Source organism: Ursus americanus, chromosome 6 (genome assembly GCF_024610735.1).
Source record: "Ursus americanus isolate L20-20 chromosome 6, mUrsAme1.1.p, whole genome shotgun sequence".
Lineage (NCBI taxonomy): Eukaryota > Metazoa > Chordata > Mammalia > Carnivora > Ursidae > Ursus > Ursus americanus.
Genome location: NC_142132.1, coordinates 25,603,264 through 25,618,015, shown reverse-complemented (window position 1 = coordinate 25,618,015; position 14,752 = coordinate 25,603,264). Strand labels below are relative to the sequence as shown.

Sequence of the window (14,752 nt, the reverse complement as noted above, 5' to 3'; positions counted from 1 at the left end):
CCTCTTGCAGGGCTGGCTGGTGGGCTCAAATGAGAGGCTGGCTATTAAAGAAGCTTGAAAACCTTGGGAGTCCTACGTAAACGTGGGTTTTATATATATTGCTTTTTTACGTGAGTGTTGTGTGTATATCATCATTGCTCCAAACTACGACCCTGAGGCTTTGCCACATTGTAAGTCATTAAAACAAGAATGAATCCTGTTGATTAGATGATACTTAAGACGCGCCATAAAACCTGAATATTTCAGGAAGGTTTTCAGCAACAAGAACTGAAACATCAACTTTTTTTTTTAACCTAGCAGTTTGGTTTTTACAAAGTTCCTCAAAGGCAAAGTCCGTATCTTATCTATCATTTTTGTGTCTGTCAGCATCTAGCACAGAACTTTAGGATAACCCCTAAGCATTAAATACTTTCCACTACAATTTGGGCTTTAGGTCCAGACAACTTGTTCTAGCTGCGTGGCCACTCTGGGCCTTGCTTTCCTGGGTTCCTGTATGGAAAACAGAACGTAAGTAAAAGTGCCCAGCCGAATGCTTGATAAACAGAGTCACTGGGGAGAACTTGGTTTTCTCCACCCTGTTGAGTGTTGTGGCAGGAGGTTTTCCTGATTCTCCAGAGATACTCCTCTCGTGCAGCACAGAGGGGTGCTCCTCTTTGTCCAGGGCTCTGTTTTATACGTCCTGTTTGAGTTGTTGCTCAGGCGTCAGTGTGGAGAATTCATGTCTGCTGTTGATGTTTGGGTCTCTGCAGCATGCCTTAACCTCAAGGTGAGGGGATGAACATCTATTCCTGAACTCAAGAGCAGGAGGATATAATCCGATGCCCACAGGGGCCAGGTGGTGACAGCTTGAGTGAAGCAGATGGGCTCCATGGACAGCAGGGATTGTGGGGAGGCTGAGGCGGAACCAGAGCCCATGTACATCTGTGAGCCCGCCTAATATGCTGCTAGCCGAATGTGGGCCTGGAATTTGCAACAGAAGCTGGAAATCTGATTTCTGTAGTATTCCTTTTCATTTGAAAATGTTGACAGTTAGGGTCTTGCCTATGGTTCTGCTATAGCTTGCTTGTCTCCATTATAATTCTCTGCTATTCTTTTTTTTTTTTTTTTAAGATTTTATTTATTTATTTGACAGAGAGAGAGGCAGCGAGAGAGGGAACACAAGCAGGGGGAGTAGGAGATAGGAGAAGGAGAAGCAGGCTTCCCGCTGAGCAGGGAGCCCAATGTGGGGCTCGATCCCAGAACGCTGGGATCATGACCTGAGCTGAAGGCAGACACTCAACGACTGAGCCACCCAGGTGCCCCAATTCTCTGCTATTCTTGAATAAACCTGTTTTTGCTGGTTCTAAAAAAATTGACCATTAATTCCATTTTTATTTTTAAAGATTTATTTATTTATTTTGGGGGGGCGCAAGTGGAGGGGGGCGCAGAGGGAGAGGGAGAGAGAGTCAAGCAGGTGCTGCACTGAGCGCAGAGCCCACATGGGGCTCCATCTCACAATCCTGAGATCAGGACCTGACCTGAAACCAAGAGTCAATTGCTTAACCAACTGCACCACCCAGGCACCCCCGTTAATTCCATTTTTAAAAAAATTGAAAAACAGGGGGCCTGGGTGGCTCAGTAGGTTAAGCGTCCAACTCTTGATTTTGGCGCAGGTCATGATCTCAGGGTCCTGGTATCGAGCCCCATGTTGGGCTCCGCACTCAGCAGGGAGTCTGCATGGGATTCTCTCTCTCCTTCTCCCTGTGCCCCCTCCCCCAACTCTCTAATAAATAAATAAATATTTAAAAAATTGGAAAGCAAAGTTCCATGTGGGCATAGAACTCATTGGTGGGCCCACTGTGGTCTGAAGGCTGCCAGTTGGCAATCCCTGCTTTCAGGCAGGAGATGTAGTGATACAAGGGGGAAGGAGAAAACCTGCCCTCGTGGGACCATCTGTGAACACATGATATTCGGCTGAATTGCCCTCCTGCTCTGCCTGAATGCTACCTGCTCTGTTGAGTGCTGATATCTTGCCCCTTGGCTCTCTGTGCCAGCCCTTGCTGAAGATGCCGTACTTCTCAGTGCATTTATTCTGTGGCAGAAGAGGCCAGTGATGAGGGATTGCTGGGGATACCTCGAAGCAGGACTGCTTTTCCTTCTAAGGGGTGAAAGAATGGCACATGAACCCAATGTCCTGAGCTGCTGCAGCAGCAAGACCCCACAGGCCTGCATGCGCTAGGACATCGACAAGTAGCCTTTAATAAAACCATGGAATATGTTGCAACTTCCGATCTGTGCTCTGAGATTTTCCTACCAGGGTCAAGTGGCTTTTTCTGAGTTTGTTATTCAGGTTCCTAATAGCAACACAGGAAATGGATTTTAATTTCTTTTTTGGCTGCTCTGTTTGGGGGCTATTTAATGAGGATTCAGTTTGCAGTGCAGCAGTACTGGTGTGGATACAAGTGTACCTGACACGTTACTTTTTAAAGAAAAGTTTATGTTTATGATCTATTGCATGTACTTTTTTATGGAGTGAGGCAGAAAGCATATGAATGATTGTGTAGGCCTTGATTCTAAGTGGCTACTCTTGGGGGTAACTTTTGGGATGTGTTTGGGATTCTAGAAAAAGAATATTAGACAATTCCACTTTTAGAGGCAAGAACTATGTGTATTGTATGTTTTTATAAGTCTGGGGCGATGGTTCTCAAACCTGAGTATGTTTGAGCTGAACCCCCGGAAGTTCTTAACCTACATTCTTAAATATACCGGGTGATTTTTGGGCCCACGGACCACATTCAGGAAACATGTTTTGTTGCATTTATTATCAAAGTGTGTTCATTGCTACCTTGGGGCAAATTCGGTGTTCGTGAGATGCCATGAGTCATTCTGATTCACTGTTGCCCTTCCTTACCCCTTGGGACATGCCAGTCTTTGGGAGTCCCCAGACAGAATTGTTCCATGAGACCCTCACAGGTGGAGGTCAATGGACCCTTGCCACTGCTACAGCAGGGGTCCCCGGGACTCCCCTTCCACGGTATACACTGTAGCTACATCTTGAAGCAGCAGCCGCCCACATTGGTTCTAGGCTTTTCTCCAGTGTTCTTGGCTCCAGTCTTTGGCTTTACCCTTCAAGGTACTTTGTAGCTAGAGGGTGGGAGATGGGTGCTCTCTAGCCCAGGGAACTGGAGGCTAGAGCCCTTAGGGGTAAAACATACTATCAAATGTGAGGGATGAGGCTGAATCTTATCAGATTAGATTTATTGGCTTGTTTAGGGAAACCTGCCCAGCCTAATTGTCCTTTAGGAAAGTTACTGAACTCAACCAAACAGCATAAAAATTCATTCCTAGTACCCATTGCATACAAAGCAGAGTCTTGGTTAATTTCTTAGCAATGGCTTGCCCTTTATCAGAAACATGAAGTGGAGCTCTTAGGCAGAAAAGATTAAAGAAGTAATTGTCAGGTATAGTTTATATTGTGAAGGATATAAAAGTAGTAATGAGGGGCGCCTGGGTGGCTCAGTCATTGGGCATCTGCCTTTGGTTCTGGGCGTGATCCCGGCGTTCTGGGATTGAGCCCCACATCGGGCTCCTCCACTGGGAGCCTGCTTCTTCCTCTCCCACTCCCTCTGCTTGTGTTCCCTCTCTTGCTGACTGTCTCTGTCTCTGTCAAATGAATAAATAAAATCTTAAAAAAAAAAAGTAGTAATGACACTCTTTATCATTTAAAAAAAAAGGGAGATTAGACTAACCTGTAGGAAACATTAAGTCAGGACTCCTACTGGATCATTCCTCTGCCTGAGCACTTTCCTTCAACCCCCAACTCTTCTGTAGTCTCCTTACATCCAATTCAAAATGTGTGCCCTTGAACGACTCTGCTTATTTCCCTCAGCTCTTCAAATGGCTTGAAACCATTAGTATTAGGGAAAAACTGATATTAACTTTCTTATTGTAAAAATATAGGTGTAAATCCACAAAACTTTAAAGAGTGTTTTTTATGATCACCTACAAATCTTTTTTTTTTTTTAAGGACCTGGGCCTGAAAGTGCTGCATTTTCAGAATTTGAAGATCTAAGATAGAATAAAAATAGCTGATTCTAAGTTAAAGTTGCTTGCTATCTTTTCTCATTTAGTCATTTCCAATCTGTCTCGTTTATGAAGACCCTGTTGCCCTTTGGTTATAGAGTATTATCAAAGTCAGATAGAAGTCTGGTTCAGTAGATGTTTTGTGCTAGAATTTGTTTTTTTTTTTTTTAAAGATTTTATTTATTTATTCGACAGAGAGAGAGACAGCCAGCGAGAGAGGGAACACAAGCAGGGGGAGTGGGAGAGGAAGAAGCAGGCTCACAGCAGAAGAGCCTGATGTGGGGCTCGATCCCATAACGCCGGGATCACGCCCTGAGCCAAAGGCAGACGCTTAACCGCTGTGCCACCCAGGCGCCCCTAGAATTTGGTCTTCTTTCTGGAAAGCCATTCCTGGTTCAAGACCGGAAGGAAAGTTGATTTTGTTACTTCACTCTGTAGTAGCAGTCACAAAGCAGGGAGACAAAAAAAGGGTGGGGGAGGGGAGTCCCAAGTTGAAAGGTAATCATAAGAGTTGCAAAAATATTTTGATATTATTCATATATCCAGCAACATTACAGCCAGCAATGAATTTATAAGCTACGGTATTTTAGCTGTTAAGCAAGGCATATGAGGCGTGGCCTCCTCCCAAATTCTCAGTGATGCTTTTCACACTGCTCTCCCTGAGATTCACTGTAGTCAGCCACACAAGGCTTCTTTCTTTCCCTTGAGCATACCAAGCTCGTTCCTGCATTGGTGTCTTTGCAGGCGCTGACATTCCCTCTGCCTGGAACATTGTTCCCACAGGTCTCCATAATCTGGCCCCTTCTCATCATTCGGGGCTCAACTCCAATGTCACTTTCCCAGGGAGGCCTTTCCTGAGTGCCCCATCTAAAACTTTTTGTCCTATTATCCTGTTTTATATCCTCATGGAGCTTATTACTATTTTAAGTGGTACTTTCATGTTAATGTTCGGTCTTCCCCACTTGAACATGTTTAGGATCTTTTTGTCGTCGTTGGTCTGTAGTTTCAAACAGTGTGCCCCCGTATGAGTTTATTATTGTTTGAGAATTCCATGTCTTTAATCAACTCGGAATTTTTCAGTTATCTCTTTAAATATCACATCTCCTCTATATTCTTCTTCTCAAACCTTTTATTCTCATTTTCCATTTCTGTGGTGTCTTTAATTGGTGGTCTTTTAATTGCTGGGTAGTTTTCTCAAATCTGTCTCCCAGTTCACTAATTCTCTCTTTAGCTTGGTTTGAGCTCTGTGTAACCAATCTGTTGAGTTTCTAAATTTCAATAATGATTTTTCTATGCGTTTTATTTTCCACCCCAATCTGCTCGGTCACGGTCTGTTTTCTTCACTATATTTGTTTCTCATGTTTTTCATTCTTTCTTTTTGTTTCAATAATTTGAAACACGCTTATATATTATACCTTACCTGATCGTTTCATTAAGTTTTTTCCTGAGAGTTTTATCCTGCTATTTGTTGAATTTCCCAAGTCTTGTTTGTGATGGCTTATTTCTGCATGTTTTTGTATTTTCTTTTGTGAGCTCATCTTCAACAGAGCTTTATTTGTGGGAATCATGCCCTGATTGAGGGTAGGTCTCTTCAGAGTTTTGTATTTCTTTTGCCAGATGTCACAGGATTATTGCAAGCCTGAAACCACTTTTTGTGTTCAATTTTTGCTTTGGGGATTTTCAGACCATGTAGTAGTACAATTCGAATCTCAAATTAGCTTATGGAAAGACCTATGGTTACAGATTATTAAAGCAGATGCTTTTTTCCTCTCAGTTCAGAGCTTTCTTTTTTGTCACTGTGTGCCAACAGGCTAATTTTTTCCCAGTCTGCTCTGTCTTTTTGAGGGTCCTCACTATATATTGGGGCTCATTTTCAATTTCCTGTTTTCAGATGGGCCGAAGAACAATAAACAGCCTCATTTTCCAGGGCAGCTAAAAAGGCCTGACCTCATTTACCACTGTACTTTCTAGTTCCCCCAACATTTTTGACCCCTGAGGATCTTCCTTACTTTCTTGCTAGCTCAACTATGTAATTTAAAGGATATCATTATATAGCCACTATTTCTAGGAGTTTTGGCAAAGAAGAATTTATATTTCGATTTATTTATTTATTTATTTATTTATTTAAATAATTTATTTATTTGAGAGAGCTAGGGAGAATGCATGGGAGAGCACAGGCAGGGGGAGGGGCAGGCAGAGGGAGAGGGAGTGAGCAGGGAGCCTGATGTGGGGCTTGATCACAGGACTCTGGGATCCTGACCTGAGCCAAAGGCAGCCTCTTCACCGACTGAGCCATCCAGGCACCCCGGCACAGAAGGATTTTTAAAGTTACCAACCTAACTCTCTTGCCACGGAAGCGGGATCTCTTCCGCCGGATCCCTTGCTCCTTGCTGTGGCTGTAGCATCCAGCACAGTGTCTGGCATGTGGGGAGGGATGTCAATACATATTTGTTCTTTGATTTGTGAAACTGGACATTTCGATGAGAAACTGTTCCCTCTCGGGGCTCCTGGGTGGCTCAGTTGGTTAAGTGTCTGCCTTTGGCTCAGGTCATAATCCCAGGGTCTTTGGATCTGAGCCCCACATTGGGCTCCCTGCTCAGTGGGGAGTCTGCTTCTCCCTGTGCCCCTCCCCCACTTGTGCGCGAGCGCTTTCTCTATCTCACTCACTCCCTTTCTCTCGAATAAATAAAATCTTAAAAACAAGAAAGAAGGAAACTGTTCCTTCTCTCTGTAGGGAAAGCCAGAAGTGGTGCTCCAGATTCATTCATATCTGGCAGCCAAGATAGTGTCCTGTGCTTTAACACTTGTGAACAATTTCAATTTTCCTGTTTTTTTACTTTTAAACTTTAAAACTTTGGTGCTTTCCTAAGGACGTGAAGATGCTGTTGCCAGTTACTAGCAGGGTTTTCCAACCCCGTAAATCGGCAAATTAAAACCATCCTTGGGGAACCATTACTGCCCAGTGTCTCTCTTTATGCTGGCGCTTGGAAAGTTCTTATGCTAATTAATTGACCTTTACAGTGGCTTAGCTGAGAACAGCAACTATAAGAGATGGAAACTGTTGAGGAAAGTGTTGTTAGTCCCACAGTTTATGCTGCCACCAAAGAGATGAGATGATTTTTTGCATATGTGCAAAAGGTATACTATTCAACCTTTTCCGTTGTAAAAATGTTCTTTCCAGTTCAGGGTTGGTCTTGCTTGGTTCTTCTTTGTGCCTGTGCTTTTTGTTCGAGGACCATGTGTGCCCTGTATCTCGGAGCCAGTCCCTGGGAGATCTGGCCTGAAGACACATACCTATAACAAACGAGGATGCTGACGGTCGTCGCCGCAGTCATTCCTGAGATGAGAGACCTCAGCATGAGAACACGTGTTATTCACATAGTTTCTTTATGACGAGTTCTACATTTCTAGCAGTTTTTTGGCTATGCAGTTTTGTGCAAATGAAAAAATGGCAGGAAAGGAGTTATCTTTAAAATGCAGATCTGATCTCGGCACTTCCCTGCAGTCTGGTTCCCCACTTACCTAACTTGCCTACCTACTTCTTCAACCATCTCCTTTTAGTCAAAGGGCTTTGCTTGTACCATCTCCTTTGCCTAGAATGTTCTCCCCATCCCTCTTCCCTGGTTACTAATTGTCTAACCATCTTGGCCATCTCCAGTCAAGCTTACCTTTGTCACAGAAGCTGTCTGGACCTTCATGACTAACTCCTAGGTCTTATCTCTTGTAAGCTCTTACCAAATCATATATTTTTCTCTTTCTAGTTGTGGTTTGTCTGCATGATTACTTTATCATCTTTCAGTAGACTGCAAGCTCCACGAGGCCAGAGATCATGACCATTTTGGCCATTTGCCTGTTGTGTTCCCCATCTGTTTCACTGCTGGTGCAGGGCAGGTACTCAATAAATGAAGGATTGAAGGTCCTGCATTCCACACTGGGATGAAACACCATTTTGCTTTTCAGAAAATCAGTATACAAAAAAAAACAACCCTTCAAGCAAAAAAGGTAGGAGCCCTGAGCATGTTGGCCCTCCTTGCTGCCAAGTAGAAGATGAAGGATCTTCTTCCCAAAGTCAAAGAGCTCCACAAGGGCAGGGTCCTTATCTTTTCCTTTAAAGACAGAATGTTGATTTTGTTTGGTTTGGGGCTTCAGTGGATTTATTTAAGCAACTGAAGTGTAAGAAGCAACTGAAGAAGTATAACCGTAACCAAGGCAGCTGAAGCTTACTAGTAAAAGCTCAGGCTCTGGGGCCAAATGAAAGAGGCTGAACCGCTCTCTAGCTGTGTGACCGTAGGCAAGTTACTCAGCCTCTCTTGGCCTCAATTCCCTGATACTACCCACTTCATAAGTTGCTTTCAAGTTAAGGTTAAGGAATACGTGTAAGGCATTTACAACAGTGCCTGGCACACAGCAGGTGCTCAGTACACGTTCGCTTTATTATTCACCCAGGGTTGAATAGCCAGTGTTTGTTCAGCAAACCGTTACACATCAAGCCCTGTGCTCCTATGGGGAATGGGGGAGGTAGGTGAGGAGACAGAGCCCCTGCCCACAGGGAGAGCGCAGTTCATTCTTTGGTTCACTCTCTGGAGAGAGGGAGCGGGAGGGATATTTACTGCCCACTCTTCAGGACTTGGCCTGAACAACATAATATGTGTAAGGTGCTTGAAGATGCTTGGAAGCAAGGCAGAGAATCATCATCATCATAAAAGGTGCTGAGAATTTTTCATATTTGAACTTTATCCATTGCATTTTCTCCGGTTGCTTTTTCTGTTCTTCGTGTGTCTGGAGCAACCCACGTTGTGGGGAACTTCACTCTTCCGAAATAGTTCTACGTGAACGCAGAGTGCCATTTAGATGGTCTTTCATGCCCAGCAGTAATGGTTCAGAGTAACATTGATACGAAGAGCTCAGAGAGGTTAAGTAACTTACCCAAGGTCACATAGTTAATTAATAAGGCCAGTATAAGAGCTGCGCTGTAGACTCAGATCTGCTTGACTCTTAATCGTATCTTCCTCACAGAGGATCTCGAGCTGCCTGGAGGTCTTTGAGAGTCCTCCAGGGAACCCGTGATGACGCTCCTTGTACAGGGAAGGCTGGAAGAGCACAAGGCAGCATTTGTACACCGCTGTTAGCATGCTGTCTCTTTGAACGAGAGGAGACAGATTTCAGGAGCCCTTGTGTTGACTCAAGGCTGCTGTGGGAGAGGGTGGGAGGGGGGTAGGCTAATAAAGACTTAGGGTTGAAGGAGACACAAGAGAGCATCTTTAACTCTTCCTTAACTCCTCCTAGGGCCTCTGTGCCCAGGTCCTGGTCCTCTGTAGTGAAGACTAAACCCAGGAGAGCCAGGGCCAAACCCTAGGCTCTGGGATTTTCCTTTCCTACCAGCAGGTTTCTGGAGGAACTTATCTTGGGACTCATGTCTCACTTACCCTTCTGCTTCTCCGTTTCTTCCTTGCTAAAAGGTGCATGAGCCCACTTGTCTTCCTTAACCACCCACCTGCTTTCCTTCCTCCTGTGGCAGAGAATGACAGTTCCCATCACCAAGACCATCCCAGACAGCCTGTGAACTCTGTCAGGGAGCAGGGGAAGAACAGGGGTCGAGATGTACTGGGTAGAAAGCATTTGAGGAAAACTGGATTAAATGATGCTTCTAGAGTTCAGCTCTCCCTAGGAAAGTGGAGGCAGAGCAGGGAAAAAGAGCGGGGTCCTGTTTAAACCAGGCTTCCTGTGCCGGGGGATGGAAAAGCCAAGAGAAAAGCTGACACCAGTAGGTCATGAGGATACCACTTGTTTAGATTTCAAACGCGTTCCGTTCCACGCCTCGCTTAGGACCAGTTGGCTGCCCTGTGTTCAGAGCCTGGACCTCATCTGGAGAATTTTCCTGAGGCGAAGTGTCACTGGATTCTTTCATGTGTTGGAGTGAAGGCAGCACAGCCCCTTTTAGAAACTATGTGGACACTTTGAACTGTGCTCTTGCGAGCCAGTGCCAGAAGAATGGCATTTCAGGACCTGGTAAACTTGGGAGAAACTTTTTGATGTCCTTATGAAAGCAGCGTTTTGCTCTGAAGTCAGGGAGGGTGTGTACTAGCAAAAGAAGCGAGCCTAGGTCTGCTTTCTCCACGTGCATCAGGCCTCAGAGGAGACCTGAGACTGGACAGCAAACCCCCCCCCCCCGCCCCGTCCCCACCGCCCCCGCCGTTAGGTCTTCCTTCGTGCTTACGGTGGACGAGGGAAGGCAGACATGGGAAGAACTCTGTTGGCAGTGTTGTGAAATCACCTCACTGTCAGAGCTTTCAGATGCCTTTCCCGTGTTTCCTTCTTCCCAAACCCGTTTACACAAGGCGTAAGCCTCTGAAGACCAGGAGACCACTTGCGCCTGTGGTGGCGGAGACCTGCCCTGAGCCCGGGATCTGGTCTTTAGCTGTCCCCTCTCCCTTGTCCTCTCCCTGTGACGTCAGGTGCCTGAACGGTCTCTGCCCAGCCTTCACCCTGTAGCCGGTTGCTGGACTGCCTTGTTTATGCCCTCGGCCAAGTAGACAGTGTAGTGTAAAGCAAGGCCCGGAGAGGAGGAACTGACCGTGTGACTTAAGTTTCCACTGGCAGGCGTCCGCCCGGATGTACGCTGTGGGCAGGGTCAGCTTGAGCAGCAGCAAATACAATACTGTGGTTCTAGTTTCTTTGCTGAGCAGGGTGTTTTTGTTTCTGGCTTTTTTCCCCCCCTTCTTAACCCCGGGCTTCTTGAGGATGGGGACAATGTCTTATTCGTCTTTGTATTCCACGTACCCACATGGTGCTTGGCACAAAGACAACATGTCCAGTAAATGGATGTGTTACTTGTTTAGAATAAACGTGGAAAGCCAGGTGGAGCGCCCGAGTTAAAGGTCTCAGCCTATGTGGTGGGGGGTGCAGTACATGGGAGGCTGAAGTTCAGGTTGGCTGGTGGGGTATCTCATATCTTAAATGTGAAATGTCAAAAAACGTCTTCACCTCCATCCCCATCCACCAGGGCTGTGAATAGAATTTGGCACACCGCGGGGTGGTTACTCAGCAGTGCCTTTTCTGGAACTGTCCCTGACAAGGCACAGTGAGAATCCTTCTGTCCAGTCAAGATCATTAAGAGATCATTTGATAAAGCAAAAAATTATCTAGCAAATTGAAATTAGATGAGGTCACCTGGGCAGGTCACCCCTTTTCTTAAGAATGAAGAATTTTAGTGGCAAGTTATCGTGGCCCTCTTTGGAATCACTCTGTAATTAACCTTGAACAGTGTGTGTTTTGAAGGACAGAATGACTGACTTGATGCTAATCCTAGAATACGTACTGCCTTAATATGTTCCAGGAACTTTCACAGAAAAGCCGGTTTTATTTAAAACGTCCCGCTAATTACACGAGAACTATCATCTTTTTACCCGCAGACTGTAACACCGGAACGTGAAGTGTTTCTGCTTAGACATAAAGAAAGTGAGGCATCCGTTTCCTGTCTGAGGAGAACTTTGCTCTTTACCAGTCAGCTTTGTGTGCCAAATCCTCTTCCCCTTTAATAAACCTTTGGTTTTTTTCTTCAGTCTGCTGTTGTTGCGGGTTCTAATTTTTTTTCTTCATGGAGTGAACATTGGTATAGACCATCTTGGTGGAAGATGGGCAGACAACCAGGAAAAGGGGATGAGAAAAAAAGTGGCATTTAAAAGCTATAATTTCATACGCTAATTTTTTTTTTTTTTTTTAGGATAAGGAAACCTGTGTGGGTACCAACAATCAAAGCTACATTTGTGACACAGGACACTGCTGTGGACAGTCTCAGTGCTGCAACTACTACTATGAACTCTGGTGTAAGTCCTTGCCCCCCGGGGGTCGCTGGCACCCCAGAGTCCTCCTGTTGCTGACTCTGCTCATTGGGAAGCGGTGGGCTGGGCACCTTTTCTCATTGTCCCTGGGGCAGTGTTGTGACTGGAATCTCTTGCTGGGTTCTGGAAGCGAGTCCTCTGTAGAGGAGGAGTGCTCATGGGCTAAAGACTAGAGAATCTGGTCTGAGCCTTCTGAAGAGGCCGTGGTTACCAGGTCTGCTGGGGAAGCTCCTGCCTGGGTTTCTCTCTTGACGCCCCCTCTAGTGTGTGCTCAGCAGTGACAACTCCCATCCGTTCATGGGCCAGCCCGGACACCCAGGCTTTGCCGTCTTTGCAGAGAGAGGTGACAGCAGCCTAGCCGCTGCGAATGCCAGGCTAGGCTTTGTGGATAGCTCTAATGCCATTTTCTTGTAAGAACCTTAAGGGCTTCCAGAATTCCCCATAGGGCATGGAGGAGCTGCCTCTGTTTCTGGTCCCTGTTAAAGGGATTGCCTTCCCCTAGGTCCCTGCTCACGGGGCACTGCTGGAGCGAGGAAGTCTGGAGGTTTAGCCGCCTCTGTTTCTTTCCCAGTTCTCAAGCTGAAATGTCTGGAGGCTTGCTTCTCTGGTGTATCTCCCCTGTTACACTAAGCAAATTGCTGTGTGGAAACAGTCCTCATCTCGCCACTGGTTTGGTTGAGGCCATGAACTTGCACCTTCAGACTTGCACAAGGTTGATGACATCAGCACAATCTTCAGGGAGCCAGCCAGGTTCAAGGAGTTCACTAACTCGCTTTGTACTTCAATCTTCTCAAAGCTCGGATGAGACACTACAGGATGCTGGACAAAGAATGGGAGGACTGGAGAGTCCTTAGGGCAGAGAGTCCCCAGGTGACCAGCAGCATGCTGATTCTCACAACTGTCTGTAGAGAGGAGAAATGGTAGCCTGTGTCCCCAAATAGTTCTAAGCCCCCATCACTCCCTTCATTTGAAAACAAACTGGGCTGGTTTGTCAAAGTGTGCCTTTCCTGCCACCATCACCCTTGTTCTTTCTCCCCTTCCTTCTGATCTCCTCACTCTCTCACATTGGTGATGTGGTCAGAAGGCAGCTAGAAGGGCTATTGTTTGGTATGGGAAGGAAATTAGACTCTTGGCTGGGCAGTCTCTCCCTCTAAATGTAAATGTATCTTGTAGCCAGTGGGAGTGGTTCCTCCAAGCAGGACCTCTCCTCACCCTTATCCTTCCCTTTCAAGGATTGAGGATTGGCTTGCCTGCCTTTTTGAGGAATCCCAGGGGCAGTCAAGTGCACAGTCCCTTCGCAAGGAGAGGACAGGGCTCGGGGTGTCTGCGCCAGTCCTCTGCGAATATAAGCAACAACAAAGGAGGACCCAGGATTGTTGCTATTTTAAAAAGGGGTGGGGCGGAGGGACTTACTAGAGGACACAAAGTGCCAAGCAGGTGAACAGACTGTTTAAATGTTTTAAAATGCAGATAACCGCAGGGCTCCAATTCTCCCTCCCACCCCTTGTTAAAACAAAAGTTGAAGCTGGGCTGCCAAAAAGCCACAGAGCTGCAGTTTGTTTTTCCGGGGCCCGGCCCAGGCGGCATTGGTTGCGGAGAGACCTGGGGTTGCGAATGGCCTCGTCTCAGATTGACAGAGCCTCCTGGGCTTTTGGCGGAGCAGGCTCAGTAGCCACCAGAATTGGGTCACCGTCGCCGAGGCAGGGGTGGGGGGTGGGGCGGCGGGGACAGGGAGACCCAGATGTCAGGGAGGCGGCCAGGGAACCAGGCACTTCACCCCAAGGGCTTAAAGAAGGCCAGAGGAGGAGCTGCTGCGTGGCTAAATATCTCTCCAGTTATGGTCAGTGGTGGAAAGGAGGAGACCAGAGACCAGAGTCTGGATGGGGGGGAAAGACTCGCCATTCTGTGAGTTGGCCCATGCTTTCCAAGTTCTGGAGGGATGGAGATTGTCAAAGCAAAACTGTCCTCATTGGTGCCTGGAAATGGCTTCTTGGTCAGGAGATACCCAGCCAGTGTTCCGGCCCCCTCAGAATTCTTTGGTTTTCCTCTTCTTCAGGGTCCTGGCCTCTGCCTGATGTACGGATAGGAGGGAAGATGGGTGTTGGGATGAGCCCCTTCCGTTCTTACTTTGAACCCTGTTCCCTCTAATTGTCTCTAAACTTTGCCTGACATGTGAAAATAATGGACTTTGCGTTATTCTTTTTGTGTCTTTCCTTTGGAAGGAAAAAGTTTCAGCCAGGAAATCCTTGGCAGAGTTTCTGTCAGACAGAGTACCTCTTTAACCACAGTTGCCTACGGAGAAGGCCTCAGGGGAAAAAAGCAAGAAAATGCCATTTCCACCAGCCCTTTCACATCTATGGAGCTGAGTCTTCCTGTGGGCTGAAGACTGTTTCTCACACACGCGCGCACACACACACACACACACACACACACCCCACTTACACAGACTCCCTTTCTCTATGTCTCTTTAGTCATAAAAAGTAGTCATTACTGGGCCTGCGTCAGATGGGAAGCAAAGGTCCTGTTTTACCGCTGAGGCTGTCAGAGCTGGTCATCATCATTACTATTACCGCATGCATTTTTATGGCACTTATACTTTATTATACAATCATTTATTCATTCTGTAAACCCTTATTCCAGTGGTTCTCAGAATTTGGCAAGCCTCCGAATTTCCTGGAAGGCTTATTAAAACACAGATCTCTGGGCCTTCCTCCTAGTTTTTTATTCAGTAGGTCTGAGGTGGACCTGAGAATTTGCAGTTCTGACAAACTCCTACTTGAGGCTGTGACCTCTTCTGTGTTAGTAACTGTAGGGAGACCTAATCCTTGCCATCAACAGGGAATCTCCTA

At 46.3% G+C, this 14,752-nt stretch overlaps 1 protein-coding gene across 3 annotated transcripts in view; it reads left to right on the top strand.

Annotated features, from left to right (window-relative positions):
- WBP1L (WW domain binding protein 1 like) overlaps positions 1-14,752 on the top strand; it is a 57,774-nt gene that overhangs the window by 30,216 nt on the left and 12,806 nt on the right. For all 3 annotated transcript variants that reach the window (XM_045803005.2, XM_045803003.2, XM_045803004.2), the window contains one exon: positions 11,786-11,888. In XM_045803005.2, the coding sequence (XP_045658961.1) occupies positions 11,786-11,888 (103 nt within the window). The remainder of the gene's footprint in view (positions 1-11,785; positions 11,889-14,752) is intronic.